Source organism: Silurus aristotelis (assembly GCF_946808225.1).
Source record: "Silurus aristotelis genome assembly, chromosome: 2".
NCBI lineage: Eukaryota > Metazoa > Chordata > Actinopteri > Siluriformes > Siluridae > Silurus > Silurus aristotelis.
Window position 1 is genome coordinate 36,526,926 of NC_139575.1, and position 18,270 is coordinate 36,545,195.

The window sequence follows — 18,270 nt, forward strand, 5'->3', positions numbered from 1 at the left end:
TGTTATAATCGCCTGAAGGACAGGAACGCCCTCTGCTGATCCAAAGCAGAAACTGCAGTTTTGAAGATGCTTTGACCCAGTCGTCTAGACGTCACAATTAGTCAAACTTAATGGGACAAAATGTTCACTTGCTGCCATGATGGAGATAATCAGTGTTATTCACTTCACCGCTCACAATGTTACACCTGAACGGTTAATGTCCATATAATATATAGAATTTATTCTAATCTTTCGAAGGATAATCTCAGGAATATAGTGTTTATATAGTGTATGGCAGCACAGCTTGACAAACATTTGTGGACACCTGACTATAAAATTCTTTCTGAACATCCCATTCCACATCTTGTCCCTATTTGCTTTTACAATAACCTCTACTCAACAGGAAGATGTTCCACTAGATTTTGGATTGTGCTGGAGGAGATTTGTGTGAGATTTATTCTGTATGTTAGTAAAGTCAGGTTCTGATGTAGGTGAGATGAGGAGCCCTGGGGTGCAGTCAGCATTCAAATTCATCCCAGAAGTGTTCATAGCAAGCCATTTAAGATCTTTAATTCCAAACCATGAAAAGCATATCTTCATGAAGCTGGCAATTCTTCTCCTGGAGGAAATTTGGGTCTCCTAGTTTGAAAGAAGGTAACATTTAATGCCAGTGCATCCAACGACAATTGTGTCCAACGTGGTGAACAGTCTAAGGAAAAACCTCATACGGCAGGAATAACCATGTGTCCGAATACTTTTGTCCATATAGTGTATAGTATTTTGGCCCTATTTTGTGCAGGCCTGGTTGTGAAATACCCAATCTGGCAACACACATGCACAGCCATGTTGTACTCAGCAGTCAAAAGGGCATAAAACCACTTAAATGTTTCTCAGGATATAAACTCTAAAATCTTTCTATGAGCTCTGTTCTTTTTTTTTCTTCTTCTTTTATTTATTTAAGAGATTTTTGATTTCATGTATCTGCACCTTGGTAGGCAATGACCTGACATTTGCAATTTTCCATTTTACTACTACTACTACAAAAAAAAAAAAATAAAGCCCACACACACACCAAAGTGAAGCTCATTACTGTGTTACAGAGATCATTTTGCCCAAAAGCTCATGCTGCCCCGAGTGTGTCTTGATGCATGACGCATAGACTCGGTTGTGACATCCTGCATGCACTGCTTAAGCGTGTTATCCGCCAGGCCCACACACTCACCGGGAATTCAGTGAACCGCACAGTGAGTGAAGCAGTGAGTCAAGTACAGATTACAAAATGATTCCCCTCACAAACCTAAGCAATTTCAATATTAGGAGTGGCCATTTATTTTTCTACATCCTCCCCTGCTACATTTATACACTCATCCCTGCGCCTGGAACGATTCGGCATAGAAAGATTTATCAGTGCGCCTGAACCCCAGGACAGCCTGCTTCACTTCATCATGACCGGGATGGTCTTCGACGGACGTACGGCATCTTTGAAGCGTTGAGCATCTCATCACTGTACTGTGCTTCTCTAAAAATGTGTGGCTTTTACGCCTTCGTTCACATGAAACTTCAGCACCACTCGCTGTTCCATTGATGCACCATCACTGTTGCCTGCCATCTTTGGACTGGCCCATGACATGTGCGCCACCTATCAGTAATAGCACACACGCCCATCGTATTATTATTAATATTATTATTAATATTAACTACCATTGAGTAAAAGACAGGAGGTGGAGCTGGAGGTAGCAGAGCTGAAGATGTTGAGGTGTTTGTTGGGAGTGATGACGATGGACAGAATAAGAAACTAGTTTATTAGAGGGACAGCGCATGTGGGACGTTTTGGAGACACGGTGAGGGAGGCGAGATTGAGATGGTTTGGACATGTGCAGAGGAGGGACATGCGGTATATCAGTAGGAGAATGCTGAGGATGGAGACACCAGGAAGGAGGAGGAGGTTTATGGATGTGGTGAGGGAAGAGATGCAGGAAGTTGGTTTGAAAGAGGCAGATGTAGAGGACAGGGGGGTATGGAGACGGATGATCCGCTGTGGCGCCCCCTAATGGGAGAAGCCGAAAGAAGAAGAAGAAGGAGAATATTATCTACCAGTGGCCATCCTCTCTTTCAATAGGGGCAGAGCTGAGACAATAAGTACCAACAGTATCACTGTGCCATTAGACGCATTATCAGAATTTCAGAATATGTTCTTAGTTCTTTGGCATCTTTTGTATGTTTAAATACATTTGTATATATAGAATATTTCATTTATTTTTTAATTATATTTCATCAATATTCATTTATTCTTGTAATCTGAAGCAGTCTCGGGAAAAAGAATTTCCTTCGGGATTAATAAATCTTCTCAATGTCAGAATTGAGAAATTGAATTTTTTTTTTAAATACCCTGAAATGTGACAAACTTGTAAGAAAATAAATAAATCTGACACTTGAATATCACATTCAAACATTGACATTTATTCTCATCACCGCTGAAATTGGATAAATCATGCAGCCTTTTTTTATTATGAGAAAATGTGTGAAAGAGCCAATTTTCCAATAACAGCAACGACCCTCAAGAGTTTCATTCCGCACATAGCAACATCCATTACAGCGCCAGTTTGTGGTAATTACAGCAGCTCGGTTGCCCATGAGACAAATGGCGAACAGTAAAAACACTAACTAATTAACTTTATTTTACCCCAAACAAACCCTTTCATGTGTTTAGGGACAAAAGCTAAACTGCAGCTGTGTAACAGATGGGGAGGAGCTTATTTCAGGGCCAGAAAAAATGTACCAAAAAGCAGATGGCGAACATCCTTTTGCCAACCTTTCATACACACACACACACACACACACACACACACACACACACACACATTTTCATTAGGCTTACTGTGCTAAACACCACCCTCAACTCCGTTCACACTTAAATGCACAAAGACACACCTTACACATGTATATAAATATGTTCACAATCTGATTCTCACACACTCACACACACACACACACACACACACTGTATATTTGCTATTTTGAGTTAGTTGGAGGACATAAAGTAAACACCCTACTGTGGAAGCAAAAACCCTGGAAAGACAGGAATTGAGGTCATAATACTGATTTGCACACAAATATGTGCAGCGGAATTTTATTTTCATTTCATTTCCTTTTTGATTCAATGTGTGTGTGTGTGTGTGTGTGTGTGTGTGTGTGTGTGTGTGTGTGTGTGTGTAAGTCTGCAGCAGCTTGATACCTGTATTTTTAAAAAGAGACACAATGGTAACCATTTCAATATCCTGAAGTGCAAAAGTTTACACCCCCCATTTTTTAAAGGGGAAAGGTCTCTGTATTCAATCATTTACCATTAAATGTAACTATAAATAGACAAAAAACAACCATGTGTAAGACTGGACATGATGCTGTGATGTAGGAGGAACATAACAGTTCATGACGTTTGAAAAAATTGACAACTTTGGAGTAATGTACTGTTTCCACACCATCATATTTTTTTGGGTTTTTGACACACACATGCATGTTCCTTTCATTTTTTCTATGCAACAAATGTGATAAAAGGCAGAAAAAAACAAAACAAAAAAACAAGAATTGGACAGTGAATGAGTGGTAGAAAGCCGGGTTTTGGAGCAGGGAAGTTTGGAGACTTAATCCGGAAAGTGAAAGAAATCCTGAACCAACATGGCTCCCATTCCATACTTTAACACCCCGCAATACCATCTGGACTGTTGCTCATCGAAACCTACTTTCCCGTAAGAGATGATGAGCCGAAGCGATGAATACGTGCGAGCTCATGAAACGACCTGCCCAATCACTGCACCGAAATCCTACTGACCTGCTCTGGGATGAACTGGATCACAAGAAAGAACTAATAAAGAACATCTTTCACAAGAGGCACAGGGAAGTATTTCAGCTGAAGGTTTGGAGGAACGAACTCTGTAAAGCTGTTCTTCATGCCAAGAACCATGTTCTTCAACATTGGACATTTATAGACAAGTTTGTTGCATAAAAAAATGCATGTGTCTGTCAAAATCCGCAAAAGACACTATTTTACCACACTTTTAGAGGTGCTGTAACATCAGTAGATATGACTGTCATATACATTATGTCATGGAACGCCTGCTCACACAACCACTGTGTGCACACACACACACACACACACACACACACACACACACACACACACACACGTCTGTGTGATAAGACAGTCAAATTAAGCTGTTCACTAATCTCTTGTGTGACTCGCTGCCACACTCCTGAAGCTTCCATCGTAATCTGGAGCTCGAGCTCAAGCCAGAAACACAGACGCATTACAGCAGCGACGATCAGGGATTCAACAGATGAATTGTGTTACAAACACTGTGTAAATGTGCAAACATCTCGAAAGTTAAACACAATGAATTTTAACAATAGAAGCAACAGCATCCTAACTAACTAACTAACTAACTAACACACCCACACACACACACATACACACTCTTTCCTGGTTATACCTAAATAGTGCTGTTTTTTTTTATTTTGTCACACGACTTGTGAATACACTACTTTGTTCTCTAAATTCAAGCTGTTGCCAAACACACACACACACACACACACACACACACACACACACACACACACACACACACACACACACACACACACACACACACACAGCACTAACCCACACCCACACCCACACACTAATACACTCACAGGAAAGAAAGCTGTTGTTGTCACAGGACTGGGCAGGTCTATAAGGTGCTGTCAGCAAAGCAGATTACCCACCATGCCATTAGCACTCTGTCTCTTCTCTCAAACCCACCCACACCCACACACACTCACTCACTCTTACTTGACTGGAGAAGTCTGAAAGGACAACACACTGAGCAGAGAGGTGAGTGTACAAGCATGCAGCAAACACAGCTTGGGTTTAATGTGTTGTGTGTGTTATAGTTATAATCATGTACTTTAATACAACTAACCTGATTGCAAGTTGGATCTGACTTGTGCGTGGAAACTTTAAGAATTTACGTTATTCCGTATTATTATTATTATTATTATTATTATTATTATTATTATTAATAACTGAATAAATGCTCTTAGACTGTAAACTGATTATACACACCATCCTGTGTGCTCATTGCGTTTATTCAAACAAACAAACAAACAAACAGGTAAACTCATTTACACACCAAGTCTTGATTAATTAGCGCGCGCGCTCAGATTGGCACCAGGTGTTTTGGGGTTGTTGTTTTTTTTCCCCTCACCTCGTGCGCTGTCACCGGTTGAGCGCGTGCGGGGCGTGTGTGTGCGCGCGCGCGCGCGCGGTGGTGTGTGACTGTGGCCGCAAAATAAATGCGCAGCTGTGACATCGCTGACCCACACACACACACACACACACACACACACACACACACACACACACACACACACACACACACACACACACACACACACACACACACACACACACACACACACACACACACACACACACACACACACACACAGAGGCGTGAACTGTTTCTTGCTTTACTACCCTATCACCGTTTTCTCGTGACTTCCTCGGGGGAATTACTGTGACGTCACTTCCGTAGACCGTGGATCACCGCGAGCCGCACCCAGAGCTATTAATAATATTCTCTTTTGATTTGACAGGAAAACCCGAATACACGTTTTGTGTGTGTGTGTGTGTGTGTGTGTGTGTGTGTGTGTGTGTGTGTGTGTGTGTGTGTGTGTGTGTGTGTGCGTGTGCGCGCGCGCGCGCGCGCTTTTAAATAAACAATTACAAATGTATTTGTTTAAATATTTTAATTGTTTTTTTGTTAGATTTTTAAATGAACGTTTTAATACAAATATACGCGTTTGATTTATTGAGAGAGATCATATCCACCCTGTAGCCTTGTTTATATGTAGAATTATTAATTAATTAATATTCCTTATTTTATTATATCAGTGCCCTGAAATCTCTATCAGTATACATACACTGATCAGGTAGAACATTACGAAATCATCATAACATTATGAGCGATGAAGTGACGAACACTGATGATCTCTCCATCATGGCTCCTGTTAGTGTGTGGATGCATTTATTATTCAGCAGGTGAACAATTTGTCCTCAAAGTTGATGTTAGAAGCAGGAAAAATGGGCGAGCGTAAGGATTTGACAAATTGGGACGTCTAGACGTCTGGGTCAGAGCATCTCCAAAACTGCAGCTCTTGTGAGATGTTCCTGGTCTGCAGTGGTGCATCAAAAGTGCTCCAAGGAAGGAACAGTGGTGAAGCGGTGACAGGGTCACGTGCGACCGAGGTACACCGATGTACGTGAGGAGCAAAGGCTGGTCCGTGTGGTTCCGATCCAACAGACGAGCTCCTGTAGCTCAAACTGCTGAAGAAGTTCATGCTGTTCATGCTCCGAAGGGTCACGTCCTGAGGTCTTTATTGTGTCTCACTTGAACCGTAGCATTTACATTCACTGTTGTGTTTTTACTGGGATATTAGGAGGAATGCCTAAATGTACTACATCACGTGCGAAAAATGGGGTCTGCAGCATCTGCTGTGCATAAGGGGGCCACAGGGGTGGGACATTGCTTGTGTGCATTTATTCTTATATTTACCCCTAATTTTTTGGGACGAGGTCACCAACCATGATCTTTCAGACCTCTCAGTGAAAGTACAGTCGTGCCCCTGTAATTCACCCCCCAGTGCTCAGTTCTGTTTGACCCGTGTGAAGGGTCTGAGTCAGACTCAAGATAACTCACATTCCACTGTGTAGTGCTAAAAGATTTCCAGTGAGTCATGCAGCGCTGCCCTGCACTGAAAAATCACCCTTATATAGAGCACTAATGCTGTATTAGAGCTTCAATACCGGCCCTGTGCTTTACGTGTCCCTGTGTCCCAGTCATGTGTGGGAATGAATCCACAAATCTACAGAAACTACATGGACAAAAAAACTGAATATAAGAGAAAGAGTGTGTGTGTGAGCGAGCAACAGAGGCCAGCAAAAGAGAATAAGCGTGTGTGCGCGTGTGAGAAAGAGAGCGAGAGAGATAGAAAGTGAGAAAGAGAATGTGTGTGTGTGTGTGTGTGTGTGTGTGTGTGTGTGTGTGTGTGTGTGTGTGCGCGAGAGAGAGGGAGAAGGTGTGTGTATGCGAGAGAGAAAAAATGTGTTTGTGGGAGAGAGAGATGCAGTGTGTGAGTGTGTGTGTGTGTGTGTGTGTGTGTGTGTGTGAGAGAGAGAGAGAGAGAGAGAGAGAGAGAGAGAGAGAGCGCAAAAAAGCAAAAATTATTGTCAAAGATTGTATGTGTAAGAGAGTGTTTTTGTGTGTAAGTGGGGGGGGGGAGAGAGAGAGAGAGAGAGCGAGCGAGCAACAGTGACAGAGAGTGAGAAAGTGTGTGTGAGAGAGAGAGAGAGAGAGAGGGAGAGGGAGTGTGTGTGGGAGAGCGAGAGAATGTGAGTGAGTTTGTGAATGTGTGCGAGCGAGCGAGTGTTTGAGATGAAGCAGTTTTAGAGGAAACACTCAGTACTGCAGTGGATAAATGAACAAACTCACAAAACAAACTCCAGATGTTCTCAGTGCTGTGATTTTCACTACAGCAGCAGTTCTGTGTTTGTTATCAGCAAATCAGATTTCTGTGAATGTAAATCATTACCATGTTACTCTATTATATAAGAAGAATGTTTATTTTACTTCAGTAGGACGCTGTGGACATTTCAGGACACGTGTCTCCAAACACTGACCCCATTATGGAGCAGGTAGATCTGATAGAAAGGAACCTGACCCTGACCGTCCTGCTGCCTGAGGGACACGAGAGAACAGTTACACTGCATGGCAGGTGAGAATTTGTTCATGAATTCAATAATTAACTAATGTGGAATGCAGATACCATGTGTGTGTGTGTGTGTGTGTGTGTGTGTGTGTGTGTGTGTGTTCCTACAGTAAACCAGTGATGGACGTGCTGGTGATTCTGTGCGCTCGCTACCACCTGAACCCCTCAGATCACGTGTTGGAACTTTTTTCCACGAATCACAACAAGCTGAAATTCAAACCCAGCTCTCTGATTGGCTCGCTGGAAGCCGAGCTCATTATGCTGAAACCTAAACGAAGCGACAGCAAGAAAGTCCCTCACGTTCCTGTGGTAAGCCGAGATTAAACGAAACGTACCGTACGTCTTTTCGTCACGCTTTTTCGTCCGTTCTTTTCATTTCTACCACTCTGCCGACGAATCCTCAATTCTGATTGGCCGACACATTTCATGGAACAATACCAAATGTTTATTTTACATATGCTGCTTGAAATAGCTTATTGTTTCTATAGCAACAACCATTTCACAGAAAATGTCTGTCAGAGTTTCGATGAAAGTGCTTTCTGAGGCGTATTAAACCATTTTCGGAGAAGTCTTTTTTTTAATACGGTTTTTAAGAGAACGTTTAGAGCTGCTTGAAAATAGATCTTGTTCCATAGACGTTCCAAAACATCAGATTAATGGTAGGATTTGTAAAATTCAAAGATTCATCAGTGCATCAAGAAAAAAGTTAATAAATTTGCATATTATTATTATTATTATTATTATTATTATAAAATTATTCATAGATGCGCTATGCTTTTTTTTTGTCCAATAATTGATATCTAGATTGATTTGTCTTCGCTGAACTGTTTCGCGTGTCCTGAGAGTCACATAGAATACAAATAAAGATGGCAGACGTTTGTGAAAGAGGTTAGAACTCAGAAGTCACTTAAGTAAATTGATGATTTGCTCTGTTTCTGAACCGAAGAAATATGGGAACTATCAACACCACATTAAAATTCAGAGCATCGTATTTTTCAATCGAATCGCATTGTGTTGAATCAAATCGAAATTGTATCGTAATAAGGGTGAATCGTATCGCGTTGCGTCGGTAGCTGCTTCACATGTATCTTTAATGTATCGTATCGTTGGCTGAGCTTTAAGATGCGAATCGAATCGGGCTCCGTTATACAGATCCACGTTCCTGATAAGTGCATAAAAAGCCTGGCATTTTGTTTATACTCACTATAAGTACTCTGTTCACTGGACAAATCGCTGTGGAATAACTTTATTTTCTAGTACAGCATGCCCCGTTTGTGTTCGAATTCTCAGCTTATTGTTTGTGAGCTGAACTTGTTCTATTCTAACACCTCGAAACCTGCAGGCCACAGTGCGTCTGATGATTAACTACAGGAAGTCCCACAAGGCCGTGGTGCGAGTCAGTCCACAGGTTCCCCTGGCCGAGTTAATGCCTGCTGTGTGTGAAAAGTGCGAGATGGATCCGAAAAGCACCGTGTTGTTAAGAGACGGCCAATCAGAAGAGCCGCTGGACCTGACTAAAACTCTCAATGACTACGCCATCCGAGACCTGTATGCCAAAGGTAGATGTTTTCCATGGAAATGTTTTAAATGTTCAGAGAGGTAGTCGCTTCGTGGTTAAGGCATTGGACTTTTGGATCCAAAACAGGTCATGAGTTCAAACCCCAGCCACACCAAGCTGCCACTCCAGAGCCCCTGAGCAAAGCCCTTCACCCTCAACCTGCTGAAAGTAGAGAAAATGTGAAGCGGTTTTGGAACTCGGTGAAGGAACTGTTCCCCAACATGCATTGCTAGCTTGAGGTATCGGATGTTAGTAAAGCATTGTTCTGAAGACAGTCATACTGTGAAGCTAGCGTTTATATGCATTTATATTAGTGATTCAGTCACGGATCACTGACAGCGTCAGAGACCTGTATGCGAAAAGGAAGATGTTTCTTGTGAAAAATGTTTGAGAAGTTCTAGATCCAGTGAAGGAACTGTAAGCAAACACTGTTTTAAAGACAATTACTGTGATGCTAGCATTTAAATGCATAACTGTGATTCCGAAAGGCAGATGTTTGTCATGGAAAATGTAGAACATTACTGGAACGTTCTACATTTTCCATGATACATTGCTGCATGCTCCGAGAACCTGTGAAGGAACTGCATATGCATTGCTTGCTTGAAGTATCAAATGCTAGCAAAACATTGATTTGAAGACAGTTAGCTATACAGTGCAGCTTATACGCCTTATTCAAGAGAAACAACTCAGTCCTGGTTTTTCATTCGGAAATGTGCTTCAGGTTTTCTAGTTCCTGTCATTTCAGCTGTGAAAATCAAGATCTTATTGCTAAATCATCTTGTAAATAATTTTTTTCTTTCTCTTTTCACAGCCATTTCAAATTCTCCACCTGACCCAGCAACTCTGACTCATAAAGGTACTGAAGGTACACCATTTAGAACACCCCTGACTTAAACATGACCATCTTCATGTCTGTGTAGAGTTAATGTTAATATCTCTGTAGAGCAGGAGATCTACACCATAGGGACAGAAGTTTGTGGGAATAATGAAAAGGTTTGCTGTTTATAATAAGCTCCACTCTTCTGGGAAGACGTTCCAGTAGATTTTGTGAAAATTCATGTAGCTACAAGGGTTTCAGCAAAGTCAGATACTGATGGAGATAAGATGAGGAGGCGTCTTTAAAGATGAGTTTAAATCTCACCACTACTACGGTGATTTGTTCTTTTTTAGTTGAAGGAAGGCGAAGGGAAAACTGGATCCTACACAATGGTGAGCCTCCATCTTTGTGGTAAAAGTTTGCAAAATAACTTTTTACCACCAAAAAATAAAAATCAGGTGTCCCAATACTTTTGTCTGCATATCGTATTTCTAAAATTTTGTAAAAAAAATTCCCATCATTGCTGCATAAAGGTTTTGAGAGTTCATGCTTTTATACACTGCATGACGGAAACTAAATGTATAATTGTTTATTGACCTGCACGTTTTACTTTCATGCTTTTGTTTCTCTGTCCAGATTGCAAGAAGGAGAAATCGGTTTCACAGGAGAAGGTCCAGGGCGAGAAAGAGAACAGGGGATTACTCGGCTTGTTCAGGAGAAGCAGGAAATCACTGGAAGAGGTCCGAGAGCTTGCTGTCTCAAATTAAAGCTGAACTCGAATGGCGTGAGCTGTAATGAATTACTAATCAGTAATCGGAGTGTCTACAGGAGTCGTGTGTTTTGTCCAGAGCAGATATTTGGTCTGGCAGTTTTCCTGTGTTTTTATGAACCATGAGTTCTATAATCGACTCATTTCAGCAGAATTCGGGGCGTTCCTCCAGGCGCTTCTGTATCTGCTTCAGACATCTAATTAGCCCTTGCTACATCCTGTTTCCTGTTTCGCCCTGTTTTTTTTTTTATCTGCCTTTTTTCGTTCGGCCACAACAGACTGCACCGAACACCACCGCCGTGAACGTCGCCAGCTCTCTGGTGCTGAAAGATCAGCATGGAAATGAGACGAGTCGTCCAGAAGTAAACTCCGCCTCATCCATGACGTCTTGTGAAATGACCAAGAAGAGACGAGCCCCTCAGCCTCCCAGCATGCTCGGCTCCCGGAGCGTCTCTTGTGAACTGAACTCTGGTCAACAAGTCGCACTGCCGCCCACCGATGATGAAAAACAGGTGCGTTATAAAAAATATTGGCATATTTTGGCCTAACCATAAGATTGGTGTGTGCTTCCTTTTAAACATCCCATTTGCTGTTCTAATATCCTCCACTCTTCTGGGAAGATGATACACTAGATTTTAGGCCTGGGGTGCAGCGTTCCAATTAAACCCAAAGGTGTTCAATAGGGTTGGAGCTCGTCCGTTCCTACCCTTGTCAAACAGATCTTCACAGCGCTGGCTTTGTGCACAGGCGCATTGTCGTGCTGGAACAGGTTTGAATAAATCTAGGATCGAACCATGTGATGGATCATATGTGGGTTTGTGGAAGGAAAATAAAACATGGCAATGAGGGGGTGTATTTGATCACAAACATGCTTTGTGTGTGTGTGTGTGTGTGTGTGGTGTGTTCAGGGTGTGCTGAGTCGTGTCTCGTCCGCCGAGTCGTCCCTGAAGAGGCACAAACGTAGAGCCCCACCCCCTCCATGCACGAGTTCCTCCCTTCCAGACCCTTCTGATGATAAAGGTAAATGCTTCGACATTATTATATGTATATTTTTTTATATATACTTATGGAATCACTTGAAAGTATAAGGGAGATGTCAGGAACGCTACATATTCCAAGAACACCACATTGAGTAAGTGCTGGCTTGCCTCTGTGCTTGTGTGCAGACACTGTCCTGCCAGGAGGGGGCGCTTAGGAGACATGGCTCCATCACTGTTGCTTCTGTCTTACTGTCCAGCTCACTGGTGAAGGGCAGATCCTGTCTTCTTTCTACGCCTCTCCTGCCTCTGGGTCTCTTCATGTCTGCTTTGTCACCTTTTTGTCATGTTTGTCTCGGCGTCAGTCATGTTATCGATCCTGTGCTCTCGTCCTTGCCTTGTGTGTGTCTCGGAGAAGCCGATCCAGGATCAGGCCTGCCTGTCCTACTCTACTCGTCATGAATGGACTAAAAAGGCCAGAGATAGATGGAATGTTACCTCTGATGCTGTATGACATGCCTCTAAATGTAAACATTAATCTTGCAGTAAATTGATTGATTAATTTTATATATATATATATATGAGCCAAATAGTAATTTATTACAGATATAATTATAGCCCACATTTGGTCTTAATCATACTTTTCATGTGATTCCGTAAATTTTGTAGGATGACAAAAGCATTCAGTATCTAAAGACGTGATTCGCTTCAAAACCGTTACCCGATAATTGAGGGAAAAAAGAAAAATGCGTTTATTTTTGTCCGTACATCCAGAATATAAAACGAGTCCCTTTGGAAATGCCTCATAAATACCACCATCTTTCTTCAAACGTGACACTCATCAGCTTGCAATTACTGACGTCTCGCTTCAGTAATTAAATATCGATCAATCGGGAAATCTGGTTCGGTTTCACCTCGTCATTATAACCTTTTCTATACTGCGCACTTTTAAAAACAACAAAAAAACAGGACTGTGGTAATAAATGATTATTATTTATCTGCATTTCTGCTTTGTTTGCTTTTGATGTAATATTTCTGTTTCTTTTTTTTTTATATATTTTATATGTTTATATGTATCATGTTGCTCTTGTGTTTAGCGCCGTGTGTTTATTACCCTCATCAATAAAAAGAAACTGTTTGTTTTTAAAGAAAAAGGAAACGATTCTAAATATTTTAGTAACATTTTAGGCTTGAAATTTCCGGATTATACAGTATGCTTTATGTTTTGATTAAAAAAGTGTGTGCGCACTAGGGATGTGCGTCTCCATGTCTGAGGCCGATGCGATTAGTATTTCAATACGTAGCCGACGATCCATAAAAAGCACCTACCAATGTGAAAAAAGTGATTATATGCAGTTTAATATGGTACAGACGGTTCGCTTTTAAACCCCAAAAAGACGAAAACAAGACGTTCTTTTCCTGTTGTGTCTGCAGGAAGTTACAGCTCTACCTCTGCCATGTTAATCTGTATTCTAAGTGACTCTCAGGACACGCCTCTTTCTCTGTCACTTTCTAAATAATAAAAAGTATAGCGCTTCTACAAATAATTCTACGGAAATAGTTTTTCCGACGCAAATATGTTCAAAACGATGCGTCGTGATCCAACTTTGTATCAAAAACTGCGATGCGAATCGCAGAATTTGACCTTCCCTGACCTTCCCTGGTGCGCACACAAGGAGAAAGCGGTAGAACAGCAGGTTGAAGGTCGTAAGCGGTGTGTGTTGTTTCTAATCAGAAAGCTCGTATACAGGAGGCTTTCTAGAGGACGAAGAGGAGAACTGTACTTTCAAGAAACCGGCCTGCTCGTCCGTCCCGATGTCCACTCTGATGAACGAGGTCCTGTCCGAATTTGCTGACCGAATGAAAACCATGGAGCGGAGACACGTCTCGTTTGACGGGTATCACAACACCGTTCCTATTGCTTTTGGCTTCTAGGTGCGATTCTGCATGTAATCTCACACTGCATGTTCTGAGATCCAGAAACTCTTGGAACGACATTTGGAAGATAATTTGCTGTGAAGGAACAAGTCAAAAGCATGTTAAAATACACTTCTAAATGAAATTTTATTGTACATACGCCAAGGTGCAGCTGTTACTTTTTCATGTTTTATGCTTTGCTTTTCATTCATATCTCTCTTTGCTCTCATCATCTCCTCACTTTAGGTCCATCACACATCCACCTCCAGCCTCAAGCCATTCCCTAGTGTCTGGGTCTCTGGATGGTGATCCTGTGGTGCCCCCTGGCTGTAAGCTCCTGAGACACGGCTCTCAGAGAGACGGCCTCACCACCTTCACCGTGGTGCCCCAGAGAAGACCACAAAACACGAGACAGTACGAGTTTCTCATCACGATGGAGACTTCGGAGACTACCAATAAAGATCCAGGAGGAAATCTGGAAGGAAGTGGGTCAGAATCCGGAAAGGCTGAGCAAATGGAGACGTTTGAAAAAGATGATGCTGAATTTGAGAATGAAGTGGAAACTGGTGCGGTGCTGAGTATCAAGGAAGGGTTTGGGAAATTAAATCTGGACGTAAATTCCGAGAAACATCATTCGGAGCACAAAGACGGGACGGCCGATCAAGACGGGAGAGAATGGATGGATAAGTTCAGAACAAGGAGAAGGAGCTTTCTAACAGATGATCATTGGGAGGGAGGAGATTTAAAGACGTCTAGAAAGGTGCTTGATCAAGAAATGGATGATGATTATGATGATTGCTGGGAAGTGGAAGACACTGAGAATTTGGAGGAAACTGAGAGTTTCAGGAAAGAGGAAACTGAGGAACATGAAGCAGGAAATGTTTTCCCTATTCAAAACCCAAATTTATGCGACTCTGACCCTCAGCGTGACCCTACATCTGATGTCTCATATAACAAAGACCCCTACTGGGATGTACAGTGTTCCTCTAACCTTCACACCTCCAATTCTGACACACCTTTCACAAGCTTTTTCCAAACCAACCCTCATAATTACCAACCCAATTCAGTTCAGTCTCTCTCAAAGTCCAAACCTGATCCCAGCACTGAGCATTCCCCTCCAAACTCAACATCTCTCTTTGCTCTGGCTGTCAGCAAAAGAGTTCAGATTCGTGGAAATGTGGATTGTCCTTTAAGTCCTTCTGCAAGAAGAACACCCTCTCCAACTCCGTGCTCTCCAAGTGCCAGTTCTCAGCACACTTCCTCTAAAAAGCTCTATTTCCAGAACCTGATCACAGAAGAGTTTACTGTGAAGATACCATCATCTATAGGTCCCTGGAATGAAGCCCCACCCATTTCTACAGCTCCGCCCCCTGTCGCTTTGACACCTCAGGCAAAAAGGCAAACCTGGAGTTCTTTTTCACGTGCACAGTAAGTCGAGTTTGTCATTTTTCTTTCGCATTTTCTTCAGTAGACTGTAACGATACCCGGTTTGAGTTATCGGTCCGAACACATCGTTTTCAGTTTCAGGGAAAATACGTCTGCACAGACATTTAACAATTCCCAATTGGCATGTTTTAAAAATAAACAAATAATTGAACACTGATAAATTTAGTTAAAAATGACCAGTCAAATTGACCATCGGTTACCACCAGGAGAAAAATGTAGTATCCGAATTCGTTTTTTACATGAACCATGTGAACGCAAGTCTTTTGCGATACCAATGCGATTGTGATGTCATAAAACCAGGCTCACCCAATTGGTTTAACGCAAATCATGGTCTGATATGCAAATGAGAGTTCAATATATTTACTAGAAAGTTGGTTTTCCGACTGCAAGGTGACATAATTACGACTATGTGTTGTTAAATTATGACTGATGACAGACTGGCGGCCAGCATTTGGATTGTTTATGTGGCTAAAAGTATCGAGTAGTTGGAGTAGTAGCCCCAAAAAAAGGTTTGACTTTCAATTTTTCAATCTTACGACGACGATAGTGATACAAAAAATTGGTACAAATATAAACTTTTTCCCACATTTGAATTTTCGCACGATACGTTGGGACTCCTTGTTTGACGCCTTGCTCTCTCCGGTTCGGTTGTCTCCGTGTTACTGTGCAAATTTTTTCGTGTTTTTGGTGTTTCAAATCCCAATTTTAACTCGTCTCCTTTTTATCGCCGTCACCAGACACTGAAACCGAGCGCGTCTGGCCCGGCCCCCCACTCACGAACCGACACTTGTCCACGAACCTGTAAAGCTGTAAACTGCTCCATTTGGCTAAATTATGTACAATAATTTGCTCAATCTTTAACAAATGACTGTGTACTACTCCATACTGATCACTGTTCCTTGGCCATGTCTCCACTTACGATATTTTCAAGTTACTATTTGGTCATCAGAACGCATTGCCATTTAAATTGGGGGGCTACCCGTAGTAACAACTAACACAGGAGATTATTTTGTGTCTTGTTCAACAGTTTGTGTGTGTTTTGTGAAGTAGTACAACATATAGATCGACATGTCGCACTCATAAATGTCTGCTTGACCCCTGCCCTGTGTATACAAGTGGTTTCTTCCTTCCCCGAAGTGTGTTAGTGTGTGTTTATGTGAGAAGGAAGCTCCACCTTTGTGGCAGCTCATATCCTGTACAACTGTATTTAGAGTTAATATCCTGACTGTGTGTGCGCACGTGTGCAAATAACGTGTTGTCATTCCATCATTGTGCTGCAGAGTTTATTTCCGGTCTTCCATGTGCATTGGCTGCGGATATGTAAGAAATTCCACTTGGGAATTGTGCTGTTAAAGGAAAGTGATGTGACCTGACATGCAGCAGAGTTCAGCTCGTGATCAGTCGCTTGATTATATCCCTATAACAGAAAAAAACGCAAAGTGAATGGACACCTGAGCATAAGAGTGGTATGAGCTGCTTTTTGAACATCCCTTTCCACATTTAGTGCCCATTCGCTGTTCTAACAACCTCCACTCTTCCGGGAAGATTTTCTACAAGGTCTTAAAGTGTGCTTGTGGAAATTTGTGTGAGATTCATCAAGCCACGAGGGTGTTACAGTAAAGTCAGATACTGCTGCCTGCGTGAAAAATTCACCCCGAAGCTGTTCGGTAGGATTGAGATCAGAGATCTTTACCAGACTACTCAAGATCTTTCACACACAATTCCAAACCCATGTGAAGCACTTCTTCATGGAGTTTGCTTTGAGCACAAGGGCATGGTCATGCTGGAACAGGTTTGAGTCTCAGAGTTCAAGTGAAGGAAAAATGTCATGCTCCAAAGCATCCAAAGACGTCCAATACAGATGTGTGGCTCCAAGTTTTCGGTTCGTGGAAGAACCACATATGGCTGAAGAAAAAAAAAAAAAGTTGTCCCAATACTTTTGTCCATAAGGATCCATGAAAAGTTAAAACATTGCAGGGTACATTTACTATCTTTCCATTTCTCAGAATGTATGAAAGATCTGATTTTACTGTAATGGAAAGTTAGGAGTCAAAGTTTATAACTCTGATGCTTCTGCATAAATTATGATGCAATTAAATTCTTGACATCAAATCATTATGATTTGAGTTGGAGGTTGACCGATTCATCGTTATGGCCGATTAATCGGCGCTGATAGTCGATTGCTGGAACAAATCAGCTATCAGCAAAAATCCATACAGATACTGGCTTCCGGTCCACTGTCATTACGAGAGCGGCCTCTAGTGGCAAATCTCTGACACAACGTGCTGTTTTATTATTACACGCGAGACTGTGTGCTGCACGGAGAGAGCAATTTTATATTTATATTTATTCATTTTTAAATTGGATTTAATATTAAAATGTATTTTTAAAGGTCGACCTTTAATTAGATAATTAGATTAATTAAATAATATAATGTGACATAATTGACCATAACTGTTTTTTTGTGTCCACAGAATGAAGAATTTGGAGCAAATATGATGTTCAGATGACGCTTTACATTTTTTTTTTTTATTAAAATCTAAAGTTTTAGTTTGATTCTGATTGTTATTTTTCTTTATATTGAACTCTATTCTTATATAATTTGTATAATCATGGTCAATGAAAAAATGTGTGAACAATGGAATAGAAAATCTGTTCTGAAAATTGTTTTGTTTTGTTTTTATGTAAATAAATGTTGCAAGCATGCGATTTGGCGTCGTTTTTTGTATTCATTTTTTTTTTTTTACTTGTATGCAATAAAACAGCTACACACACATATTCACGTGCAGGCTTCAGTCCAATTTCCACTCTCTACTATGGATCTGCTTTATAAAAATAGCCCAGAGGACACACTCAGATGGAGCCCCTGTGCTATATTTGAAATTTAAATGAAAATCATGGAAGTTGAGTTGAATTTACACAGCCAGGGGGGTGGGTGGGTGTGTGTGTGTGTGTATGTGTGTGTGTGTGTGTGTGTGTGTTTGTTCCTCTAAGCGAGATT

At 41.5% G+C, this 18,270-nt stretch overlaps 1 protein-coding gene across 6 annotated transcripts; it reads left to right on the plus strand.

The window, feature by feature from the left end:
- Window positions 1–4,685: 4,685 nt before the first annotated feature.
- cobll1a (cordon-bleu WH2 repeat protein-like 1a) lies at window positions 4,686–17,974 on the plus strand. Of its 6 annotated transcripts, none has more exons than XM_083524562.1 (11): window positions 4,686–4,849; window positions 7,655–7,791; window positions 7,896–8,094; window positions 9,128–9,344; window positions 10,155–10,199; window positions 10,797–10,900; window positions 11,205–11,441; window positions 11,838–11,949; window positions 13,642–13,804; window positions 14,070–15,251; window positions 17,744–17,974. In XM_083524562.1, the coding sequence occupies exons 2-11, from the start codon at window positions 7,703–7,705 to the stop codon at window positions 17,766–17,768; spliced, it is 2,373 nt and encodes a 790-aa protein (XP_083380688.1). In that variant the 5' UTR covers window positions 4,686–4,849; window positions 7,655–7,702; the 3' UTR covers window positions 17,769–17,974. The 6 variants fall into 6 exon arrangements, with proteins under 6 accessions (XP_083380688.1, XP_083380687.1, XP_083380691.1 ...); XM_083524561.1 differs by having other exon boundaries at window positions 4,687–4,849; window positions 7,652–7,791; XM_083524565.1 differs by having other exon boundaries at window positions 4,687–4,849; window positions 7,652–7,791; window positions 13,657–13,804.
- Window positions 17,975–18,270: the final 296 nt, after the last annotated feature.